The sequence below is a fragment of the Bombina bombina genome, chromosome 6, assembly GCF_027579735.1.
Source record: "Bombina bombina isolate aBomBom1 chromosome 6, aBomBom1.pri, whole genome shotgun sequence".
NCBI classification, from domain to species: Eukaryota; Metazoa; Chordata; class Amphibia; order Anura; family Bombinatoridae; genus Bombina; species Bombina bombina.
In genome coordinates, this window is record NC_069504.1 from 256,056,354 (window position 1) to 256,083,729 (window position 27,376).

General features: G+C 37.6%; 1 protein-coding gene across 1 annotated transcript in view; it reads left to right on the forward strand.

The window, feature by feature from the left end:
• The window catches only part of PTPRR (protein tyrosine phosphatase receptor type R), a 524,127-nt gene that overhangs the window by 484,482 nt on the left and 12,269 nt on the right, over nt 1-27,376 (forward strand). Inside the window, exons 10-13 of the mRNA XM_053716785.1 lie at nt 1,878-2,015; nt 6,480-6,590; nt 7,444-7,601; nt 11,283-11,396. Coding sequence (XP_053572760.1) covers nt 1,878-2,015; nt 6,480-6,590; nt 7,444-7,601; nt 11,283-11,396 — 521 coding nt within the window. The remainder of the gene's footprint in view (nt 1-1,877; nt 2,016-6,479; nt 6,591-7,443; nt 7,602-11,282; nt 11,397-27,376) is intronic.

Sequence of the window (27,376 nt, forward strand, 5' to 3'; positions counted from 1 at the left end):
ATGAAAACACAATGCAAAAACAAATCACTGTGGATTATAAAACTACTATTTAAGCCGATGGATAATGTCTGTTGAGAAGGTGAATATTTCCAAGCTAGAACACACAATGAGGGAGAAGATGTTCTACATCTTAGGTCAGGTCAGACAAGTGGTGTGAGGTGTGTATCTCCTTGAAAAATACTTAGCAACAACCTTAAAAAGACTATATTCATGTTTGAAAGATTGCAAATTAAAATTATAGTCTTGAGGAAAGTGTCATTCTGTTCCTAAGGCGAGAATTGTGTGATACAATTTAATTCCATAGGCATTTATACATGTATAACCGAAAAGAACTGAAATTAATTTATGGAGGAAACCTACATAAATACGATAAAGGGGCCCTTTTATCAAGCTCCGTATGGAGCTTTAAGGGCCGTGTTTCTGGCGAGCCTTCAGACTCGCCAGAAACACCAATAACCTGTCCGCCTGCTCTGAGGAAGCGGACAAAGATTGTGTGAAATCAACCCGATCGAATACGATCGGGTTGATTGACACCCCCTGCTAGCGGCCGATTGGCCGTGAATATGCAGGGGGCGGCGTTGCACTAGCAGTTCACAAGAGCTGCTAGTGCAATGCTGAATGCGGAGAGTGTATTACTCTCCGCATTCAGCGATGTCTGTCGGACATAATCCGCTGATCGGATCATGTCGGACAGACATTTTATAAATAGGCCCCAAAGTTACTTTATTAACATTGTTTTTCATACTTTCATATATTATTGGAGTAAAATACACCTCAGGGTATTCTATAATGTGTTTCTAAGAACAGACTCATAAGTTTTACTACATGTGCAGCGATTTCATGTATGTACTTTCAGAACATATTTGCAAAAGTACCAATTACCTTTTACTGCTTATCATATTTTATCAAAATACTAATAAAAATGCTATTAAATGCACCATTTAATACATAATACAAATGAACAAATATTATATATTAAAAATAACCCTAAGACAGTCTACTTAAAATAAACCTTTGAGAATTAAATATGTTGGAAATATTTAGACACATTTGTAGGTGGCATGTTTACAGAACTACGGATATTAATAATTATAAAAAGATAACTACATATTTTACAATTTACTAACAGCACAGGCACGTTTATCATGATAGTTTAGTTTTTAGTCAGTGGTGACGTATATTTGGTTGCTGTTTTAAACTACTTCCTTTAAAAGACAGGCTGTACATCTGGTTTTGTGTATCTATTTCTAATACATTGATATATAATGTTTGTCAATGTCATTAAATTGATGTGATCAATGTTTCAAGCACACAAATATGCTGTAAACCAGGGCTTGACAAACCCAGACACAAGGGAGCCAATGGCTGCTTAAAATTAGGCCCTGGCTCCTTGATTTGTCCACAAGACATTCACTTCCTCCTGCCAGTCAATAACAGCCAAACTTAAACTTTAGCTTATATATAAAATAGTAATGTCCAAAATTTTCTGGCTCCTAGATTTTGAACAAACATGTCAAGCCCTGCTGTAAGCTATTTCAGTGGCAGCATTTTTCCAGGATACTGTTTTTGGGTACACTAAGCAGTGGAATTAAGTTGTTTTGGCAAGCATTGTAACCTTTTAGGCAAAACCACTAACAGAGTCAAAGTTTCTGATAGAAATAATTTCAACTTTTAAGCGTTTATTTCACAACATTTATGTATGTCAAAAGAAATTACATATATGTAACATTAGTCCTGCAGAATCTGTTGGCTCTCTACAATTAACTGACAATAATAATAATATGTGTAAGTATATAAATCAGGATGCTCTATTATATATTTCCGCACTGAAATCTTGATATAATAAATATTTTTGTCCTCTTTGTGACCATATATAGGGTTATGGTGGTACAGAAAAGGCTTTTATTGCTACACAGGGGCCGATGATTAACACCGTGAATGATTTCTGGCAGATGATCTGTCAAGAAGATGTACCCGTTATTGTTATGATCACAAAGCTGAAAGAAAAAAATGAGGTATTGTTAAAAAAATAAAAATGTATTACCATTATAGGGGCTTATGTTTATGTAGAAGAAATTACTGTTTCCTTGCGCAGGGACAAAAGTACTTGAGAGGCCTTACTCACTTATCAAAATTGAGTAACTTGCCGTTCTTTCTACTGTGGTGGCATAAAAGGGTATCAAAATAAATTCTAGTAATTACAACTTTAACAAACATTTAGGGGCCTATCTATCAAGCTCCGAAAGGAGCTTGACGGCCTGTGTTTCTGGCGAGTCTTCAGACTCGCCAGAAACACCAGGTATGAAGCAGCGGTCCAAAGACTGCTGCTCCATAACCTGTCCGCCTGCTCTGAGCAGGCGGACAGAGATCGCCGCAATTCAACCCGATCGAGTACGATCGGGTTGATTGACACCGCCCTGCTGTCGGCTGATTGGCCGCGAGTCTGCAGGGGCGGCGTTGCACCAGCAGCTCTTGTGAACTGCTGGTGCAATGCTGAATACGGAGAGTGTATTGCTCTCCGCATTCAGCGAGGTCTGACGAACCTAATCCACACTGTCGGATCAGGTCCGCCAGACCTTAATAAATATAGGCCTTAATATCAATTATAGGGAGGTTATTGTTGTTGTCTCTTATATAATGGATGGTGTCAAACAATTGCAAACGTAACACAGGTTTACCCTTTTGGTCAATACTTTGTGCTACCTCCCTTTGCCAAGATAACAGCTCTGAGTCTTCTCCTACAATGCCCAATGAGGTTGGAGAATACATATGAAATGAGGAAAAAGAATGCGGAGTCTTCAGAGTGGATGAAATAGAGTGTTTATTAGGAGCAGGCTTATCATAAGACACAGGTAAGCTCCTATCTTACGCGTTTCTGAGACCATTCCTCCATATAGAATATCTCCAGATCCTTCAAATTTTGAGGTTGACGCTGGTGGACTTTCCTCTTGAGTTCACCCCACAGGTTTTCCATGGGGTTCAAGTCAAGGGACTGGGATGGCCATTGCAGGACCATGATTTTGTGGTCAGTAAACCATTTCTGTGTTGATGTTGATGTATGTTTTGGATCATTGTCCTGCTGGAAGATCCAACCATGGCTCATTTTAAGCTTTCTGGCAGAGGCAGTCAGGTGTTCTTTTAATATCTGTTGATATTTAGAGTCCATGATGCCATGTATCCTACCAAAATGTCCAGGTCCTATGGCAGAAAAATAGCCCCAAAACATTAAAGAACCACCACCATATTTAACCGTGGGCATGAGCTACTTTTCCAAATGGCTACTTCTATGTGTGCGCCAAATCCACCTCTGGTGTTTATTGCCAAAAAGCTCTATTTTGGTTTCATTTGACCATAGAACCCATTCCCAGATTCTTGAGTTTGTTTTTGTATGAGAGTAGAGGCTTTTCTCTTAAAACCCATCCAAACAACTTGTGGTGATGTAGGATTGTTTTTTGGAGACTTTCTGACCCCAAGACACAACTAACTTCTGCAATTCTCCAGCTGTGATCCTTGGAGATATTTTGGCCACTCGAACCATCCTCTTCACAGTGCATTGAGACAATATAGACACAAGTCATCTTCCAGTTTGATTCATAACATTTCCAGCTGACTGGAACTTCTTAATTATTGCCCTGATTGTGGAAATTAGCATTTTCAATGCTTTTGCTATTTTCTTATAGCCACTTCCCATTTTGTGAAGCTCAACAACCTTTTGACGCACATCACAGCTATATTCCTTGGTCTTACTCATTATGATGAATGACTAAGGGAATTTAGCCTATGTGTTACCTCATATGTGCTGTGATACAGGAAGTCATGGTTGAACAATTTCCTGTTCCTAGTCACCCAGGTGTAGTAAAAATATAAAATATCAATGGGAATATACTTCAAATATATTTTACTAATATGAATTCATAGGGGTACCAATAATTGTGCGACACATATGTAATTGTTTGAATATCCATGAGAGCAGATTATTTTTGTGTATTTTATGAACAAAAGATCAAAAGTTTAAACAATAAAGGCAATTGTTTCACTGCATTTTTTGCTTATATTTACCAAGGCTGCCAAATTTAGTGGAGGGCACTATATATATATATACACACACAACCACACACACATATAAATACATTTTTGTTTGAAAACACTTTTAAACCATGCTGATAAGACATCATATGTTTTAGGGTTTTGAAATAATAAACTGCAGTTATTGGTTTCCATGCGCAAGCTGTTTCGGGTTTTTTTTTCAATGAGGCCACAGAAGTTGGAACATGTTGTACAGACTTTATTATTTTTTCCCATTGTCTAATAACAAGAGTCTGTCAATTAAATAGCTGGCAGAGAAATGGAAAGTGCACCAGCGACAGCTGAGGCCTAGAGAGAAAAGAACCCATGACTTTTATCAGAGCTGAGTGCAGTATAAAGGCCGGGCAGGGTGCAACTGTATTTTTAGACCTTTGTTTTCACATGTTTATAATTTCCCTCAGATTTGTAGGGAGGAGTACGACGTGAAGATCAGATAATATGACAATGTGAATTATTTTCACAATGGGTGGCAGCTGAACTTTTAAATGTTTTCTTTCCTCCTGTTCATCTTATAAGGGAGCTTGTAACTAGTGTTAGGCGCATTAAGCTGAGACAGCTTTATAGTTCATGAATCCTTCACAGCCTCTTGAAAAATCCAACTCACAGGAAAGCTGTTCAGGTCAGTTATTAAACGTGCAAGTTACAGTTAAGTGTTTAGGGAGCATGATCACTTATATGTTAATACTAATTGACTTCAGTAAGTAGCCCTTGTAAAAAGAAATTACATTTGGAATGTAAAGCAGTTAACCAATAATATTCTCTTGGCTTAATGAAAATGTATATTTCACATGTTAAGAATGTAGGTTAGTTGAGAGAAGAATTAATAGAAGAATCAGATGTAATATTCTGTGTCAAGGAGTGAGTATGTTTTTGGGCATCCTAATTTGAGCTTGTGCGATTACTCAGTGTGCAACATTTAGTAAATACTGAGATACAAAATGATTAATAGGGATACCTGATGTGTTAGTGTGCTACACGGTTTTCAAGCATCTCAAAAAGGTTTCTAGATTAATACAGATACTGAGATAACCTCTTAGACAGTTTAGACGTAACTGCATTGATATTGTTTAATGAAAGTTATTCTGAATCACATCTACTGCATGAATTTGCTTATGAAATGAGTGAAAAAATGTATCTCTCCGTAAAATGATCTGAATGTATGAAAACCATCTGCTTGTAAGGGTGATGAGCAATGTGACATTCTCTTGCTTACAATATCTTGTATTAATAAATAAAACTGATTATTTTTAATTTAAGAACTAGAATTAAAGGTATTTTAGAGTTTGAGAATTTCACTTCACTTGTACAACAGCGTTAACATTGATAAATGGAAATATTGATAAGTCATAGTATTGCATGATAACTCAATATGTGTTATTGTGACGTTTTCTTGTGACGCTCATAGTCTTCTACATCTTTCTTAACAATGTTCTCTTGATTACAACAAATTGCAAGTCAGGGCTAGTTCCATATTGTAAAGTTGTAGACATCATTGTATTTAAAGGGACAGTCAAAAATGTTTTATTGTTTAAAAAGATAGATAATCCCTTAATTCTTCATTCCCCAGTTTTGCACAGCCAGCTTGGTTACATATTAATATACTTTTAACCTCTGTGATTACCTTATATCTAAGCCTCTTTTGACAGCCACCTGATCACGTGACGTTTTGTTTATTATCTATTGACTTGCATTTAGTACTGTGTTGTGCAGAACCCATGGGCATGAGCACAATGTTATCTATATGACCCACATGAACTAGCAGTCTCCTGCTGTGAAAAGCTAATAAAAAAGCATGTGATTAAGAGGCTGTCTATAGTGGCTTAGAAACAGGCAGAAATGTACAGGTTTAAATCTTATAAAGTATATTAATATATCAATGTTAGTTGTCCAAAGCTGGGGAATGGGTAGTAAAGGCATTATCTAACTTTTTAAACAATAACAATTTTAGTGTTGACTGTCCCTTTAACTCAGTGGGTTCGATTCATTAAAGGTCTTATTAAACCCTTTCAGTTTCTCCAGTATGCTATTCTATGGTGCCCCTTAACTAAAGTGTATAACAGCAAGGGCCTCCATAGAATAATATATGAACTGCAGAGACTGGGGAGGTTATAGAGGGTGGTAGGCTGGAGAGGGCCCTTAGCACATTTAACACTTTGTTTCTATTAAAACTGTTATTCATCAATGGATTATGGGTTCTTGGGGAACTATTTTGAGGTTTTAGGGACTCCTTAAAATTTTGAGCCACTTTACTTTTAGTTCCAGAGTTACATTAATCTTTAAGAGTTACTTAAATCGTTTTCAAATATGAGCAATTTGCAAGAAAACATTATTCTATAGGATATATCCTTTCCATTTATGCTTAAAAGTATTGCAATCTGATTTTGTTTCATTAGAAATGTGTCCTCTACTGGCCAGAAAAGAGAGGGATCTACGGAAATGTAGAAGTCCTTGTTAACAGTGTTAATGAATGTGAATACTACACTGTCCGAATTCTTACTTTGAAGGTAAAACATTTTCACATTAGTCAATTTTTTCATCTAAATTATCTGACACTTGTATCAATTGTTTGTTTGTTTTTAAATTAAAGGAACATCATACCCTGCCTGTCTGTTTTCACAATATCCTTTTGGAATACTGTATTTTAGGACTTTTGTAAAATGGAAAATGTAAGCATCTCCACAGACTAGCATCTGCTGTCTTCAAATGCTAGTGAATTTAGGCTTATGTGTGTTCAAACAGGGAAATCCTAACAAGTTGTTAGAAATCTTAGAGGACTGGAATTGACAACTAGAACTCTTTTATGGAGTTTGATGGAGTTCAGTTTCCTACTTAAAGTGACAGCAAACACCTTGACAATTTAATATAAATTGTTCAGTTATGGATAGTGAAACAACCTTGCAGCGTACTTTGATACGTTTTTTGCCCCTTTTTTTCTGTAAATTGTAGAGTTTCTAATTCTCAGAACTGGAAATCCACACAGCAAACATCTAAGGCTAACCTTACTACATATATTTTCTTAATTGGATTAAACAGATAACAACTGCAAAATAATGCACTGTATACTAAGATTATGACCGTTATCTGCAGACCCTCTAAATGAGGCAAGTAGTGGGTGGAGATTGGTTGTCTAAAAATAATTGCAGCAAACAAAAATGTCTGACTTGGCAAAAATGTTGTTCTATAACAAGACAACAGAAATGTATTTGCAGAGTAATTACAAGATATTTACTGTCCTTTTAAATTACTGGGAAATGGAGTTTGTGCTTAAATACTTCCAGTGGCAATTTTAATTACTTTCTTGTTATGTCTTCTTTCAACATATAATTTGTGTAATGCCTTATTTTAATTTTTTTATAGCAAGGAAGCCAGTCCCGCACTGTTAAACATTATTGGTACACATCTTGGCCTGACCACAAGACCCCGGACAGCGCTCAGCCACTTCTGCAGCTAATGCTTGATGTGCAGGAAGACCGTAAGGCTTATGGCAGAAGGGGTCCTGTTGTGGTGCATTGCAGGTATGCAAAATATTCGTACTGTCCATCTGATATGTGCTGCTTTGATAAAAGGTAAAGTAGCTTAATGGTCAAGGATCAAGTCGGACACCTATTTATGCAGGAGGAACTAAGTTCCCTCTGGACAGAGAACTGAAATGCTTCAGTAAACACTGCTGCTGCTGGTGGGAGGAGCTGGAGCACAGTCTGGTTAGAGGAATAGTGAGATCCTCTAGTAATGGGCAGTAACCATTCCTACAATACACTAAATGCAAGCCTGTCAGCGATCCTGCTGTGTGATCTCCCTGCACTGTGGAGCTTACATTTCTGTGTGGCTTGCTCTGGGGTTATTTAGCTCCCTTCAGCAGAAATAGAATTATTGCACCTTACGTGGGTGAGACTCTGTGACAGAGGAGAATTCTCAGGCTCAAAGGCAACAATTCAACTCTTCATTGAATTTAATTTGCTTTCATTAATCAAAGTGTATAGATAATATACATATAAATACATATATATAAAACAATATTAATTGCGAGGGGGGGTGGAAGTCTTGTTCCCACCCTATTTTTTGTAGGACTTGACCCCTGTTAGTGGTGCAAAAAACGATTAAAGGGACAAAACTGCTGAACATTGTTTTTTTCTTGTTACATTGGTGTTGATCACAATAATTTAAAAAAGTTTTTTAACGATTTTTAACAGAAAATCACCATTAAAGTCTAGTGGGTTGTAGATAAATAGAACAATATAAATAGTATTGTGATCAATCCCATTTTTGCCTGACTATACCTATGTGTTTAATGTACTTTATAAAAGAGATAATATTACTTAGCTTTTAAATAGAATATGTAGATATTGTTACCTTGTAACACAAATTATTTAGCAGTATGTAGAACAGATTAATACGGAGCCTCAGAGTAGGCCACACAATGTTTTTTTTTTAATAAATCGTGCGCACATTTTAGTAAATTGTGTGCATAACTTAGTAAATCATGTTCACATTTAAGTAAATAGTGCGCAAGATTAAAAAAATAATAATATATATATACTGTGTATATATATATATATATATATATATATATATATATATATATATATATATATATATATATATATATTGTGTTCTCACTCTGGGACTCTGTATAAATCTGTACTACATACTGCTAAATAATTAGTGTTACACAAGACCACACCAGTAATGTTACTTCTACATAAGCAAATGTATCATTAAAATAAATTAAACAGGGCTAAAGATCCTATCTTATAAATCCAATAGGCTTCTATTCCCTTTTACCACCTCTTCTTCGTTGTTGTACTTTTTCTTTTATTATTTATCTTTATTTAATCTTTTTCTTCCTTATCTATTAGTTTCAATTTAATGCATTTCTAAACAAAAAGTTTTAGGGCCAGATTACAAATGGAGAGCTAAATATTACTTTCATGAAAGCGATATTCACACTACATTGTGTAATACCTGCGCACGCTAATGTGCGCTGGTATTACAAATTCACACAAGAGCGCACTTCCATAGGCTGATTAATCATCAGCCACTTATAGTGGCTGAGTAATTATTGGGCCCTGCAAAAGGGCAAATGTGTCCCTTTTGCAGGCACACAATAATTTAGCGCTCCACTTGTAATCTAGCCCTTAATTAGGTAAGTTGTATTACCAATAAAACAATCCTTTATTTGCTATTATTTCCAAGTTCTACGGTGTACAAACACAATTACCTTAAGCATAATATTGTAATTAGGACATACATTTAAGACAAGGATAACAAACCTTATTAACCGCTGTCATTTATCCTGCCCTGCATTTCGTATTGTCCTTAATACTTTGCTTTACCAAAACATTATTTAGACTAATTTCTTTCTTAAGAAACCTCTGTGTTACGTAAATCGTGAGCACGAGTTAGTAAATTGTGCTCTCATTTTAGTAAAATATTGTGTGGCCACTCTGGGGCTACATAGAGTGAAACAAATAATGATTAATTAAAATAATTATATACATAGCAAAAAGTAAGCATTAAAGAAACAGATCCTCGGTTTTTAAAGGGATTTGAAGCCCAACATTTTTTTTTCATGATTCAGATAGATTTTTTAGAAAAACTTTCTAATTTACTTCTATTATCAATTTTACTTCATCATCTTGGTATCTTTTGTTGAAAAGCAGGGACGTATGCTTACAATCAGGCGCAAATTCTCTGTCTGAATCACAAAAGAAAATGTTTGGGTTTCGTATCCCTTTAACTCTCTTGTGCAAACACCATGACATATTCTCATTAGCGTAAACCCGACATGAAAATATTTTATATTCCAATGTTCTTTAACATGTTTGTTTGTATATGGGCAAACATGATGACATACTGTAATATGCGCATACTCAACATGAAAATATTAATATTTCAATGTTCTTTACGTAACGGAATATATTCTATTTATTCATAGATAAATCTTTCTACATATATCTGATGTTTTTTTAAACAAATATATATTTATACATATAAATATATATATATATATGTATATATATATATATATATATATATATATATATATATATATATACATGATTATATTTACTTATAGATATATACAGATATTTATAGGAATATCTATTTAGAAATACATAGAACATATTCTGATATGTGCAGAACATTGGAATGTGAAATATTTACAGCAAATACATAGTTAAAACCTTTATAAAATATGAATATTGCATAAATACTCTATAACATGTTTTTTCTACTTAAAGGGATAGTAAACGTTCAGAATAATGTTATATAATTCTGCACACAGTGCGGAATTATATAACATTATTTTAGCGGTTACTTAAAAAATTAAAAGTATCTGCAGATTTTGTAGTCTAAAGTTGGACTCCACTCCAGGATCTACTGAGCGGGTCTTGGATATCCAAAGCGCTTTGTAGGCTTGGTGGCTAGTCACAGCACGCTCGGTCACGCTATTGGACTAAATGTAGCTCGCTCCTGCTACTAGACCAGAGCGGGAGCGAGCTACATTTAGTCCAATAGCGCGACCGGGCACAACGATCTCTTTCAATAAGGTGACGTTTGCACCTCTAAACCAATAGCCGTGTGTGTCAACTGACAGGTTTCTGTATGCATGCACCACTATTAGTTCAGAGGTGTAAGCGGCACCTCATTGGTAGAAGATCGTTGTGCCATGGGTGGCCGGAGCCGCTGAATTTAGAGCTGTGCAATGGCACAAAAAGGGTGAGTTTGCACCCTTTTTAACACAGTTGATCAATAAAACTCCCCTTGAATGGTAAATCCTAGCATTTGTTAAACGCTTGGATTTGCCATCACTTTAAGCAAAAGATAAACAAGCTCTTTACATTCAATGACAAACTTACCTACAAAACCATATTTCTTACAACCGTTACTAAGGTCAAAAAACAAAATGTAGACTGCTAAATGGTTGTCTTCATGCAAAATGGTAAATAGTGATTTTATCTGGTTTGAAAATTGAAACACTGGGAGGTCGATTACAATGATTTAGAAAAGTTTATCAAATTATTTACCTTCAAAAATCTCCTTATACGGTACTTTAATGGTGAAAAGCATTAGATAAACTTTACAGGATTGTGATCAGCTCCTAGTTTTTTTATACAAACATTTCAATAACATTCAACGTTTAACATCAAGTTACATAAATTACAGAATTTATGGTGTGTTTTTATTCATTTTAGTGCTGGAATTGGAAGAACTGGCTGTTTCATTGCTACGTCAATTGGCTGTGCTCAAATGAAGGACAAAGGCTTTGTAGATGCGTTAAACATTGTCTGCCAGCTCAGAATGGAAAGGTGAGTTTCACTATGGTACACTCAGTTTAAAATCATGTATGAGCTATCTGAATATTAGATATTTATGTATTTACATTCTGTTTTATGTATTTTAACTATCTGGTATGTAAAGCTCAGTACTTTTTAAAGGTCCTTCTTGTTCTACAGCAGCTAATTTAATGAGACTAAGGGGGATATTTATCAAAAGTCTGGCGGACCTGATCTGACAGTGCGGATCAGGTCCGCCAGACCTCGCTGAATGCTGAGAGCAATACGCTCTCCGTATTCAGCATTGCACCAGCAGCTCTTGTGAGCTGCTGGTGCAACGCCACCCCCTGCAGCTCCAGCAAGGAGGTGTCAATCAACCCGATCGTACTCGATCGGGTTGATTTTCGGCGAAGTGTGTCCACGTGCTCAGAGCAGGCGGACAAGGTTATGGAGCAGCGGTCTTTAGACCGCTGCTTCATAACTGCTGTTTATGGCGAGCCTGCATACACGGGCCCTCAAGCTCCATTTGGAGCTTGATAAATGGGCCCCTAAGGCTGATTTAAGATGCTGCAAATGCCGCTGTTTCTAAGTGCTGGAAACGTAAGTTAAGAAGCAGCTGTCGTAAGACCGCAGCTCCTTAACTCATCCGCCACCTCTGACAGCAATCATCCCAATCAAATACGATCGGGATGATTGACACCCCCTGCTAGCGGCCAATTGGCTGCGAATGTGCAGGGGGCGGCATTGCATAAGCATTTCACTAGAAATGCTTGTGCAATGTTAAATGCCGACAGCGTATATTGTCGGCATTTAGGGATGTCTGACATTGGTTAAATCGGCCCCTAAGTATAAGCTGCAGTTTAAATTGAGGGATAAATTTTAATACACACTTCTGTGATAAGAAGATAACATAAATGAGAGATAAGTTATACTTATTTGAGATATAACAGTACATTCTAATTGCCGCCCCCTGCAGATTCGCGCTGCTAGCAGGGGGTGTCAATCAACCTAATCATATTCGATCGGGTTGATTTCTGTCCACGGCCTCAGAGCAGGTGGACAAGTTACGGAGCAGCGGTCTTTAGACTGAAGGCTCGCCAGAAACAAGGGGAATCAAGCTCCACACGGAGCTAGATAAATCGGCCGCTGAGCCTTAACCCATTGCAGTTCCTGAGCAGCACACAGATGATGATTAGCAGCTAAACATATGCCACAATTAATTAGCTCACAGGCTGTGTCTGAGAAGGAGCTGCAAAGAGTTAAGTGGAACTTTAGCAGAGTTAGGAGTTTAATACATAAGAATCGATTACAATCCTTTAGAAATGTTTATCAAATGAATTGTCTACATAAATCTGCATAGAATTTGCTGGTGAATTTTGCAGAACGTATTGTGATGGACCCCATAGCAAGGGACACTGACATTAAAATAAAATGCTATGCACCCAAACTACTGCGTGACCCCCCACCTCCCCTCTCCTCCAGATATACCTTCCTAGTTTTTTTACAACAGACTCTTGCCTGTTATAGTGGCATTTTGTAACAAACATACTTTTACAGATATATTATTAAATTTAGTATGTCAGGAATTAATACTTTACCCCCTTACCTTATAAAAAAGGTAAACTCTTATAGTGCACTGGTTTAAAGGGCTACTGTAAGTAAATATTTTCTATGCCTGTTACTAACTAACTACCCCAAATACGCTTTTTATCAATAGCATTTCATTAACATATCTCTAACGTATATCAGAAATCTTGTCTGCAAATTTAATTGTTTTCCAAACCCACTCAGTGGGTATCCTTTGCTCTGTACCAATCCGCTTACAATACCTATGTTTCAAAATGGCGCTTTAAACACAAAGTTACTGGTTTAAGTATTTTGAACACTCAGTGCTGAAAATAGTGGGCAGGATAACGTGACATCATCGGCGAATAAAAGATATAACTTTTAGAACGTTATGAAACTTCGTTTTGGAGAAAATATAGGTCAGTAGGTTTTAATTAATGTTTATTAACTTTAATATGTTAGTTGTTTAGCTTAAAAATTATAACAGAAAGTAATCCTTTAATTTTTTGCCAGTGACTACAATTGCGGTCTCCCTTGTTAACACCACCTAAATCACCCCAGAATTTGGTCCTCCTCCATACTGAGGACAGATTTTATTGCATTGTAATCTCCCTACACCACACACCTTCATTATTTAGTGATACCTTGAACAATAGCTCTCCTCTAGCTCTCCCTTACCGTTTTTGTCCCTTTTTATCTTCTCCCCTTTTACCCTCTTTAACCAAATTCCTAATCTCAATGAGCCTTCGCTATGTAAGAATTCAAGGTATCGAATACCTTTATAATCAAAACAGACATTTAAACCTTAGTTTACTCTTTCTCTTTCTGTTGTATTTTAAGAAAGACATCTTATAATGGTTCACTTGTTTATATACTGATAATATGTCAGAAATAATTCATTTTGTAAACGAAGAGTCACATATCCTGAGATTTTGGACTTCAATGTTGCATATGACGATATATTGCTGAGTCAAAATGGATCAATAACTTCCTGATATACTTATAATTAATGAGTCTGCATTCTTGCTAGAAAATATTGTATCTCTCAAAGTGTGCCTATTCTGTGACTTGATATCACGTGCTATTAGTAACTGTAAACTCTTATGTTTATGTATGTGATAAAATTATATTTCTGACTCTGTACTTCTGCTGGACAATGCGGCAATTGTAAGAATGAGCCTATTATACTGTATTGACAACATGTAACGTTGATTGTTAATTATATTTATGTTATATTATTTGAAAAACCTAATAAAAATTTTATATAAAAAAAATAAAAATGCTATAACAGATTATGTTATATATTTCATTTTCCATTAAAATTCCCCTTTAAATACAGTGGAAAATATCCCTTCATGATTATTACTGTTATTATATGTAATCTTAAAAAAAAAAAAAAACAATCTCTTACAGGGATACTAAACACAAATTAAAGGGACAGTATACACTAATTTTCATATAACTGCATGTAATATACACTACTATAAAGAATAAGATGCACAGATACTGATATAAAAATCCAGTATAAAACTGTTTAAAAACTTACTTAGAAGCTCTCAGTTAGCTCTGTTGAAAAGGTAGCTGGAAAGCCCACTGCAAGTGGTAAATAAGACACTCCCCCCGTTCCCCCTTCTTTTGCATATGCAAAGACCCTTTACACAAACAGGAGCAAGCTGGAGTAGGAAGCTGACGGTATTCTCATAAAACTTTGGGGCTTGGTTAGGAGTCTGAAAATCAGAGCAATGTTTAAAAATAAGCAAATCTATACATTTAAAAAAAACAAAACAACTTTATAGGCTATATAAATAGATCATCTACAAAACATTTATACAAATAAAAAATTAGTGTATAATGTCCCTTTAAGAGCCAGCCCATTTTTGGTTTAGCACCCTGGGTAGCGCTTGCTGATTGGTGGCTACAATTAGACACCAATCAGCAAGCACTACCCAGGTGCTGAACCAAAAATGGGCAGTCTCCTAAGCTTACATTATTGCTTTTTCAAATACAGATACCAACAGAACGAAGAAAAAATGATAATAGGAGTAAATTCGAAAGTTGTTTAAAATTGCATGCTCTGTCTGAATTGTGAAAGAAAAAATTTGGTTTAGTATCCCTTTAAATTTAATTTTGTGTTGCTTGTAAAGTCAGGTCCTCTCAGTGATTATAGATTCCATAGTTTCTAGAAATTGAAGCTATGGTGTTATCTGTATAAAGGGAGAATATACTCAAAATGTTTTTATACTTTTTTTTTTTTTCATTCTAACATTTGTATTTTACAATTTTACTGAACATTTTTTTTCCTGTAATAGATTTAAATATTTTTCTGTCTTTATGTTTATGGAAGTATATTCCTGTCCATCAATAGAGATGTAGGAGCTGTCGCTATTAGAAAGTGAACAGCTGTGTCACTTTTACACAAAAATGCATCTCCTGCTAGTTTCAATGCCAGTTAATTAACCTTCCATTTTACACCCCCTGCGCTGGAGCAATTTATTTGACTATTTTACACATATTGCATTTAAACATAATTGTAACTGTTGTTTTCTGCAAGTTGCCCAGACAAATTGTTTTGTTTGTTTTTAAACAAACCAGGCACTTTTAGAAAACCTCTTGTTTAACTAATGGTCACAATTGTATGTATTCCTAAAACAATTGTTAAATTCTATAACAAAAAATTCCAAAGCAGTGAATTGTACCACCAAGCTGATTTTACTGACCACTATGCTAAAATTTAAGCCAACATTAAGGTAAAACTAGCTAATATTTAAAATGTTCCACGCTTATTGCACAAATAAATAAATACATTTCATTTAAATCATGCAATTCATTTGTACATTACACTGCTCCACACACAGCGACCTCATAATACCACACTCTCTGGCTGGACTATTTGCTGTGGATATCTTAGCCGGCACCCTGGTATTTAAAATTTAAAGTGAAAGTGTCCTTCTGTGAAAATTTAAATATATAGCAGCAAGAAACTGAAGATATATCTGGATTTAAAATTTAGATTGAAATAGTTTACATCAAGCATTTTGCTTCTAACCATCTGATTGATGTTTTACTAAGTTTTGTGATTTGCAAAACTTAAAGGGACAAACAGTCTAGTCAAAATTAAACTTTCATGATTCAGATAGGGCATGCAATTTTAAACAACTTTCCAATTGACTTTTATCATTAAATTTGCTTTGTTCACTTGGTGGTATTTTTGAAAAGCTAAACCTAGGCAGGCTCAAACTGATTTCTAAACCGTTGAAAACCGCCTCTTAGCTCAGAGCATTTTGAAAGTGTTTCACAGTTAGACAGTACTTGTTCATTTGTGTCATATATATAACATTGTGCTCTCATGGAGTTATTTAGGAGTCTGCACTGATTGGCTAAACTGCATGTCTGTCAAAAGCACTGAGATAAGGGGGCAGTCTGCAGAGGCTTAGATACAAGGTAATCGCAAAGGGAAAAAGTATATTAATATAACTGTGCTGGTTATGCAAAACTGGGAATGGATATTAAAGTGATTATTTATCTTTTTAAACAATAAAAATTCTGGTGTAGACTGTCCATTTAAAGGGACAGTTTACTCAAAACATTTCTCCCCTTTATTTGTTCCCAATGATCCACTTTACCTGCTGGAGTGTATTACATTTTTACAAGTATTTCTGTTACCCTTATATTGGCATTTGAAATAGTTGATTTAGCCTGTGGTATCCCATCCTGAAAGTTTTTGGCCTTTAGGCCAAGCTGTGTAAACAAAGACAGCAGAAGAAATTACACTCTCAGTGGGGTATAGAAGAGATAAGGTAATGCAATATTAATTTTCCATTGTTCTCTCCAAGTATATGTACACAAAGTGATAAATTAATGAGATCTGATTATAGCTACAAACTCAACCCATTGTATTAGGTTGTGGCCTCAAAACACAAAATCTGCTTTTTTATATACACTAATAAATCTTAAAAAGCAAATGTCATACATTTTATACTCTGCAGCTGGTAAACAAAGTAATTGGAAATAAATTAAGGGAATTTTTTTTTTTATAGTATACTGTCACTTTTATAAAACGCCTACAAGGTTATCTATTATTTAAATAGGACTAGACTTGGCAAAACAGAAGTGGAAAAAAGCTAAAAATTAGTGTGCAATGCAAGGCAGCAACTTCTAAAGCTAATAAGACACTAGCATGTATTAAAAGAAGCATAGATTCAAGGGAAGAAACCATAATTCTGTTATTAACCAAATATCTCATAGCGCTTCACCCACTGGGATTCTTTATAGCTCCTTGGAGTGCGGATACCTAGCTTATCCTTATGTGTATAGACTTAAAAAGATCAAAGTCCAAGGAGTCCTAAGAATTGGCTAAAGATGTATACTTAAAAATATTATTAACAATTATTTACAGCAATAAAACTAACAGATAAATACAGTTATAGATAATTCCAATTACAGTAAAAAACATGGATCCATGTAATTAATAACAAACAGTATATTGCAATAGTCCTGTAAGTCCAAATGGCAAGTGAATATTCCTAATAAAATTGTCCAATTACGATTATTTTCTTAGTCCAATAGGTAGGGATAGATGGCAATGAATCCTTAAGGAATAATCCGTTCCTTCCCAAAGTTAGTGAAAAGGATAATGAGTGAAAAATTTGTAATAAATGTGAAAAATGAAAAAAATATCTTACAGATGTTGAAAAAAACAAAACCAAAACTCAAATGTTGAAAAAACAAAAATCAAAATTCAAAAATTAACTTAGTGGGAAAAAATATATCCAAAGATTTGTGTGTTTGAAAACGTATAAAATAAAAAATAATAAATAAAAAAAATATATAAAATATATAAAAATATAGTGTTATAATACTTCTTAGTGATGAATCTTCAAATTGTGATTTAGATTCTGGAAAAATACAATTGGAGAAAAAATCTGATTTTTTATATATATCCAAAGTCTAAGGTGCTTTTAGTGCAAATTCTGTGAATAAAAAGGATACAACATAGTGCAATAATGCTAAAATGATATAAAAATAATCAGAATATATGTAAGCTTCATTCTGATTATTTTTATATCATTTTAGCATTATTGTACTTTGTTGTATCCTTTTTATACATACACACAGAAATAAAGCGCCAGATTCACAGACGCACACAAAGAGGCCGTGAAAGACACAAACAGAGGCACAGAGAAACAGGCAGTGATAGACAATCGCACACAGAAGCAGGGATAGACACACAAATTCAGGAACAGATACGCAGGCACACACATTCAATTATAGACACACACAGAGACAGTGATACACAAACACACAGACAGAGACAAACACACATAGAAGCAGGCATAATCACACATAGAAGCAAGGATAGACACACATACCATAAAGGCAGGGATAGACACACAAATTCAGGAACAGATACGCAGGCACACACATTCAATTATAGACACACACAGAGACAGTGATACACAAACACACAGACAGAGACAAACACACATAGAAGCAGGCATAATCACACATAGAAGCAAGGATAGACACACATACCATAAAGGCAGGGATAGACACACAAATTCAGGAACAGATACGCAGGCACACACATTCAATTATAGACACACACAGAGACAGTGATACACAAACACACAGACAGAGACAAACACACATAGAAGCAGGCATAATCACACATAGAAGCAAGGATAGACACACATACCATACAGGCAGGGATAGACACACACACACAGTGATAGACTCACAAAGGCAGGGATAGATTTGTATACATGGTTATACACTGCCTTCTATTGTATTATTGTATTTAGAATACAACTTATTTTCTTTCATAAGGTGGTGAGCGTCCACAAACCTTTACATGTGGGATTCAACTCCTGGCTACTAGGAGAAGGCAAAGATACGCCAAACACTAAGTGCTTGAAACCATCCCACCTCCCTGAATATACAAGTCTTATCTTTGCCTCTACAGGAGTAGGTGAAGAATTGAGGTGCTCCAAATTCTACGTTGAAATGGGTTCTCAGACCTATGTGAGATGGGTTATCCCCCTCAGGTAGCTAACAATGGACAGAGGGATGTATGGAGTACTGGATATTGGCACTATGTTTCAAATGCAATATAGGATTTAGTCACATGCTTGCCACAGGGGCTTGCCCGTTAGCGTCCTCCTGTTAGGTTGTTGTCGTACTCATCTCAAAATCCTCTGCTGTTGCTTGCATGGCACTGGCTGGACTTCTCTGCTGAATGCACTCTTCTCAGAAGCTGATAAGCTTGGTAGAAGGGGTGCTGTTCAGGTATGAAGCACTTACATTGCCCAAAAGTAATTAGCAGATACATTTAGCATGTATAGCATAGCCAGGGGACACATTATTTTACACTCAGAACTGACCCACATGTTTATGCACATTATCTGTTTGGGTTATATGCCTATGAGTTATGTGTTAGGATAGCTCATTTATTCAAGAGATATTATTTGTGCACTGTTAAGGGTAGCAGTTTCTCCTGGACCTTCTTTTAATTATTGTAAGGTGTTTGTATTTTTTGTAGAGCCTATCTCTCTAATGCTGTCGGCAAGTTGGTATAACAAGTTAGTGCGTTCCTGTGCGTGTACCCCTTCACTGTTTAATTACTATACATTTTGTGTGGCTTTGTGCGTGTTTCTCTGGAGGATTTAGCAGCGTGTGAGTTAAGGTTTTCCCTCTGTAGGCTTAGTTCACGCTTGGCTCTGGTGACATAGCGGGCTAGTCAGCACCTCTCACAGCAGCATTTTTTTATAGTGAGTTTCCTTTTTGGAGGGGGTGAGTATCTTATGGACCAAGAGCTTGGAGTCAGTATTATATACATATGCATTCTCTCATGGTGACTGCTTATTATTTTCAGTGCAAGTATTGGGCCTGGTTGAATTGCTACTCTTATACTGTTACACTGTTATATGATCATGCTATAAGTCTATTTGCTTTTACTGTTGCACAAATATTGAACTGGCGGTTCTTTTTCCGTGTGCTTAATTTTCTATTTTCATGGAGCCAAATAAATCTTTCCCCACAACTGTTTCATCAGACCCTTTAGAAGGGAGGTCTACATACCATGTTTTTTTCTCAGGCTGTGTGTGTTCTTTGAAAACTGTTGCAGTTTGTCCTCCTACTCAACTATGCAGCTCATGTTTGGGTCATATAATGCACTCTAGTCAGTCTGTCCCACATTTCTTCCCTAGGGGTGCTTGTACTACTCCCTTTTGTACTTGACAGGGAGGTTCCATGAATTTTGCTCCTGCATTTAAGGATTTTGTTTGCTAAACCATAACTGAGGTATTAACTGCTATGCTTCCGCCCAGTAAGCAAGAATACAAATCTGTTGAGCCTACTTTTTCAGATGGCAATTCTCTTCCTACTGTCTAGCCAGTCTTCAGTTGGAGAACTCTCTTCAGATGACCATGATTCTATTCCTGTTCAGGACACTGAGAATTGATTTATCTTTAAAATTGACCATTTAAATTTTTTGTTACAAGAAGTCCTTCCGACTTAAGGTATAAGGGAACCAAAACCATCTGAGAAAAAATCTGTTAATCTTCTAAATCTCTTGAGGTTTTTCCAGTTCCTGAAGATATTTCAGAAATAATCAATAAAGAATGGTCTAAACTTGGAATTCCTTTCTCCAACATTGGTGTGTCCGGTCCACGGCGTCATCCATAACTTGTGGGAATATTCTCTTCCCCAACAGGAAATGGCAAAGAGCACAGCAAAAGCTGTCCATATAGTCCCTCCTAGGCTCCGCCCACCCCAGTCATTCTCTTTGCCGTTGCACAGGCAGCATCTCCACGGAGATGGCGAAGAGTATGTGGTGTTTAGTTGTAGTTTTTTATTCTACTATCAAGAGTTTGTTATTTTTAAATAGTGCTGGTATGTACTATTTACTCTGAAACAGAAAAAAGATGAAGAGTTCTGTTTGTGAGAGGAATATGATTTTAGCAGCAGTAACTAAAATCGTTTGCTGTTTCCACATAGGACTGTTGAGATGAAATGACTTCAGTTGGGGGAAACAGTTGGCAGACTTTTCTGCTTAAGGTATGACTAGCCATATTTCTAACAAGACTGTGTAATGCTGGAAGGCTGTCATTTCCCGTCATGGGGACCGGTAAGCCATTTTCTTAGTCTCAAACAGAATAAAGGGCTTGATATGGGCTATAAAACTGGTAGACACTTTAATGGGCAAGATCGATTGCTTTATTTGGGCATTTTATACAGCTTGATGTTGAAATTCACACTTATAAACTGGGGAACGTTTTTTTACGTCAGGCACTGGTTTAGACACCTTTCCAGTCAGGAAGGGCCTTCCCTGTAGTAGGCTGAGCCTCATTTTCGCGCCATTACTGCGCAGTTACTTTTGAGAGCAGGACATGCAGCTGCATGTGTGTGGGTCTGAAAGTAGTTGAAAAGGTTCCTAGAAGGCTTCATTTGGTATCGTATTCCCCCCTGGGTTTGGTAAAGTCGCAGCAAAGGCTGTAGCTGGGACTGTAGAGGGGTTAAAACTGTAACCGGCTCCGGTTTCCTCATTTTAAGGGTTAAAGGTCTGAAATTTGGGGTGCAATGCTTTGAATGCTTTAAGTCACTGTGGTGAAAATTTGGTTAAATTTGAACAATTCCTTCATAGTTTTTCACATATTCAGTAATAAAGTGTGCCCTGTTTAAAATTTAAAGAGACAGTAACGGTTTTGTTTTAAAACGGTTTTTGTACTTTATTGACAAGTTTAAGCCTGTTTAACATGTCTGTACCTTCAGATAAACTATGTTCTGTATGTATGGAAGCCAATGTGTCTCCCCCTTCAAAATTGTGTGATAATTGTGCCATAGCGTCCAAACAAAGTAAGGACAGTACTGCCACAGATAGTAAAGTTGCCCAAGATGATTCATCAGATGAAGGGAGTAGACATAGTTCTACATCATCTCCTTCTGTGTCTACACCAGTTTTGCCCACGCAGGAGACCCCTAGTACTTCTAGCGCGCCAACGCTTGTTACTATGCAACAATTGACGGCAGTAATGGATAACTCCATAGCAAATATTTTATCCAAAATGCCTGCATTTCAGAGAAAGCGCGATTGCTCTGTTTTAAACACTGTAGAGCAGGAGGGCGCTGATGATAATTGCTCTGTCATACCCTCACACCAATCTGAAGGGGCCATGAGGGAGGTTTTGTCAGATGGGGAAATTTCAGATTCAGGTAGAATTTCTCAACAGGCAGAACCTGATGTTGTGACATTTAAATTTAAATTAGAGCATCTCCACGCACTGCTTAAGGAGGTGTTATCTACTCTGGATGATTGTGACAACCTGGTCATTCCAGAAAAATTGTGCAAGATGGACAAGTTCCTAGAGGTTCCGGTGCACCCCGACGCTTTTCCTATACCCAAGCGGGTGGCGGACATAGTGAATAAGGAGTGGGAGAAGCCCGGCATACCTTTTGTTCCCCCTCCTATATTTAAGAAATTATTTCCTATGGTCGACCCCAGAAAGGACTTATGGCAGACAGTCCCTAAGGTCGAGGGGGCAGTTTCTACACTAGCCAAGCGCACTACTATTCCTATCAAGGATAATTGTGCTTTCAAAGATCCTATGGATAAAAAATTGGAGGGTTTGCTTAAAAAGATTTTTGTACAGCAAGGTTACCTTCTGCAACCTATTTTGTGCATTATTCCTGTCACTACAGCAGCGTGGTTCTGGTTCGAGGAACTAGAAAAGTCGCTCAGTAGAGAGACTCCGTATGAGGAGGTTATGGACAGAGTTCACGCACTTAAGTTAGCTAATTCCTTTATTTTAGATGCCGCTTTGCAGTTAGCTAGATTAGCGGCGAAAAATTCTGGGTTTGCAATTGTGGCGCGCAGAGCGCTCTGGCTAAAGTCTTGGTCAGCGGATGTATCTTCCAAGACAAAATTGCTTAATATCCCCTTCAAGGGTAAAACTCTTTTTGGGCCAGAATTGAAAGAGATTATCTCAGACATCACTGGGGGTAAGGGCCACGCCCTCCCACAAGATAGGCCTTTCAAAGCCAAGAATAAGTCTAATTTTCGTTCCTTTCGCAATTTCAGGAACGGACCGGCCTCCAACTCTGCAGCCACTAGACAAGAGGGTAATGCTTCGCAAACCAAACCAGCTTGGAAACCGATGCAAGGCTGGAACAAGGGTAAGCAGGCCAAGAAGCCTGCTGCTGCTAACAAAACAGCATGAAGGAGTAGCCCCCGATCCGGGACCGGATCTAGTAGGGGGCAGACTCTCTCTCTTCGCTCAGGCTTGGGCAAGAGATGTTCAGGATCCCTGGGCACTAGAAATAGTTTCTCAGGGTTATCTTCTGGAATTCAAGGAACTACCCCCAAGGGGAAGGTTCCACATGTCTCACTTATCTTCAAACCAAATAAAGAGACAGGCATTCTTACATTGTGTAGAAGACCTGTTAAAAAAGGGAGTGATACACCCAGTTCCAACCGTGGAACAAGGAATGGGGTTTTACTCAAATCTGTTTGTAGTTCCCAAAAAAGAGGGAACTTTCAGACCAATTCTGGATTTAAAGATCCTAAACAAATTTCTCAGAGTGCCATCGTTCAAAATGGAAACCATTCAAACGATTTTACCTACAATCCAGGAGGGTCAATTTATGACTACCGTGGATCTAAAGGATGCGTATCTACATATTCCTATCCACAAAGATCATCATCAGTTCCTAAGGTTCGCCTTTCTGGACAAACATTACCAGTTTGTGGCTCTCCCATTCGGGCTAGCCACTGCTCCAAGGATTTTCACAAAGGTACTCGGGTCCCTTCTAGCGGTTCTAAGACCAAGGGTCATTGCAGTGGCACCTTACTTGGACGACATTCTGATACAAGCGTCGTCTTTTTCAAAGGCAAAGGCTCACACAGACATCGTTCTGGCCTTTCTCAGATCTCACGGATGGAAAGTGAACATAGAAAAAAGTTCCCTGTCTCCGTCGACAAGAGTTCCTTTCTTGGGGACAATAATAGATTCTTTAGAAATGAAGATTTTCCTGACAGATGTCAGAAAGTCAAAACTTCTAAACGCTTGTCAAGTTCTTCATTCTGTTCCACGTCCTTCCATAGCTCAGTGCATGGAAGTAGTAGGGTTGATGGTTGCAGCAATGGACATAGTTCCTTTTGCGCTAATTCATCTAAGACCATTACAACTGTGCATGCTGAAACAGTGGAATGGGGACTATACAAAGTAGATCAGAAGACCAGAGACTCACTCCGTTGGTGGCTAACCCAGGACCACCTGTCCCAGGGAATGAGTTTCCGCAGACCAGAGTGGGTCATCGTCACGACCGACGCCAGTCTAGTGGCTGGGGCGCGGTCTGGGACTCCCTGAAAGCTCAGGGGCTATGGTCTCGGGAAGAGTCTCTTCTCCCGATAAACATTCTGGAACTGAGAGCGATATTCAATACTCTCAGGGCTTGGCCTCAACTAGCAAAGGCCAGATTCATAAGATTCCAATCAGACAACATGACGACTGTTGCTTACATCAACCATCAGGGGGGAACAAGGAGTTCCCTGGCGATGAGAGAAGTGACCAAAATCATAAAATGGGCGGAGGATCACTCCTGCCACCTATCTGCGATCCACATCCCAGGAGTGGAAAACTGGGAGGCGGATTATCTGAGTCGTAAGACATTCCATCCGGGGGAGTGGGAACTCCACCCGGAGATCTTTGCCCAGTTGACTCAATTATGGGGCATTCCAGACATGGATCTGATGGCGTCTCGTCAGAACTTCAAGGTTCCTTGCTACGGGTCCAGATCCAGGGATCCCAAGGCGACTCTAGTGGATGCATTAGTAGCGCCTTGGACCTTCAACCTAGCTTATGTGTTTCCACCGTTTCCTCTCATTCCCAGGCTGGTAGCCAGGATCAAGCAGGAGAGGGCCTCGGTGATCTTGATAGCTCCTGCGTGGCCACGCAGGACTTGGTATGCAGACCTGGTGAATATGTCATCGGCTCCACCATGGAAGCTACCTTTGAGACAGGATCTTCTAGTACAAGGTCCATTCGAACATCCAAATCTAGTTTCCCTTCAGCTAACGGCTTGGAAATTGAATGCTTGATTTTATCTAAGCGTGGGTTTTCGGATTCTGTAATAGATACTCTGATACAAGCCAGAAAACCTGTAACTAGGAAGATTTACCATAAAATATGGAAAAGATATATCTGTTGGTGTGAATCCAAGGGATTCTCATGGAGTAAGATCAAAATTCCTAGGATCCTTTCCTTTCTCCAAGAAGGTTTGGATAAGGGATTATCAGCGAGTTCTCTAAAGGGACAGATTTCTGCTTTATCTGTCTTATTACACAAACGACTGGCAGCTGTGCCTGATGTTCAAGCTTTTGTTCAGGCTTTGGTCAGGATCAAGCCTGTTTACAGACCTTTGACTCCTCCCTGGAGTCTGAATTTAGTTCTTTCAGTTCTTCAAGGGGTTCCGTTTGAACCTCTACATTCCATAGATATCAAGATGTTATCTTGGAAAGTTCTGTTTTTGGTTGCTATTTCTTCTGCTAGAAGAGTTTCTGAGTTATCTGCTTTGCAGTGTAATCCACCCTATCTGGTGTTCCATTCAGATAAGGTTGTTTTGCGTACTAAACCTGGTTTCCTTCCAAAGGTTGTTTCCATCAAGAATATTAACCAGGAAATAGTTGTTCCTTCTTTGTGTCCGAATCCAGTTTCAAAGAAGGAACGTTTGTTACACAATTTAGATGTAGTTCGTGCTTTAAAGTTCTATTTAGAAGCAACAAAGGATTTCAGACAAACGTCTTCTCTGTTTGTCATTTATTCTGGCAAGAGGAGAGGTCAAAAAGCTACTGCTACCTCTCTTTCCTTTTGGCTGAAAAGCATCATCCGATTGGCTTACGAGACTGCCGGACGGCAGCCTCCTGAACGCATCACAGCTCACTCTACTAGGGCTGTGGCTTCCACATGGGCCTTCAAGAACGAGGCTTCTGTTGATCAGATATGTAAGGCAGCGACTTGGTCTTCCCTGCACACTTTTGCCAAATTCTACAAATTTGATACTTTTGCTTCTTCGGAGGCTATTTTTGGGAGAAAGGTTTTGCAAGCCGTGGTGCCTTCCGTTTAGGCAACCTGATTGGCTCCCTCCCTTCATCCGTGTCCTAAAGCTTTGGTATTGGTTCCCACAAGTTATGGATGACGCCGTGGACCGGACACACCAATGTTGGAGAAAACAGAATTTATGCTTACCTGATAAATTACTTTCTCCAACGGTGTGTCGGGTCCACGGCCCGCCCTGGTTTTTTAATCAGGTTTGATGAATTTCTTTCTTTAACTACAGTCACTACGGCACCCTATAGTTTCTCCTGTTTTTTTCTCCTGTCTGTCAGTCGAATGACTGGGGTTGGGCGGAGCCTAGGAGGGACTATATGGACAGCTTTTGCTGTGCTCTTTGCCATTTCCTGTTGGGGAAGAGAATATTCCCACAAGTTATGGATGACGCCGTGGACCGGACACACCGTTGGAGAAAGTAATTTATCAGGTAAGCATAAATTCTGTTTTTGCTCCATCTTCCAAATTTAAGAAGACAGTTCCATTTACCTACTGCAACTGTGGAGTTATGGGAATATATTCCTAAGGTTGATGGGGCAGTCTCAACCTTGACTAAGCACACTAGTATACCACCTGTCCCAGTGTCAGAATGGGGTTATGGGTTTTATCCCAAACTTTGTATTGTTCCAAAGAAGGAGGACACCTTCAGACCTATCTTGGATCTAAAGACCTTAAACAAATTCCTGAGAGTTTCAACTTTTAAAATGAAGAGCATTCGTACTATACATGCCTCTAGTTTAAGGGGGTCAGTTTATGTCCACAATAGATTTGAAGGACGCTTGCTTCCATATACCTACTCACAGAAATTATCATCAGTTCCTCAGATTTGCATTTCAAGACAAACAATTCCAGTTTGTTGCCTTCCTTTCAGTTTGGCTACAACTCCCAGAGTATTCACAAAAGTTTTGGGAGCTTTGTTATTAGTGATAAGATCTCAGGGCATTTCAGTAGCTCCGTACCTGGACGACATTCTGGTTCAGTCTCCCACATGAGAAAACTTCTATCCTTTCTTCGCGAACACGGTTGGAAAATAAACATGCTGTCTGGGAGTAATGATAAACTCAGTTTCCAGATTAGGTTTAATTTTTTTTATTTTGGATAATTTACTTTATTTTTTGTAATCTTAGATTTTGTATTTTAACTTAATCTTAGGTTTTTGTTTTGAAATGTAATGTTAGGATTTTTTATTTTGTTAATTTGTAATTTATTTTTCAAGAAAGTTTTTTTTATTTTATGTAATTAGAGTTAATTTAGGGGGTGTTAGGTTAGGGAGCTTAGTTATTAGATTAATATTGTGGTGGGGATGGCGGTTTAGGGGTTAATAGGTTAATTAGGTAGATCGTG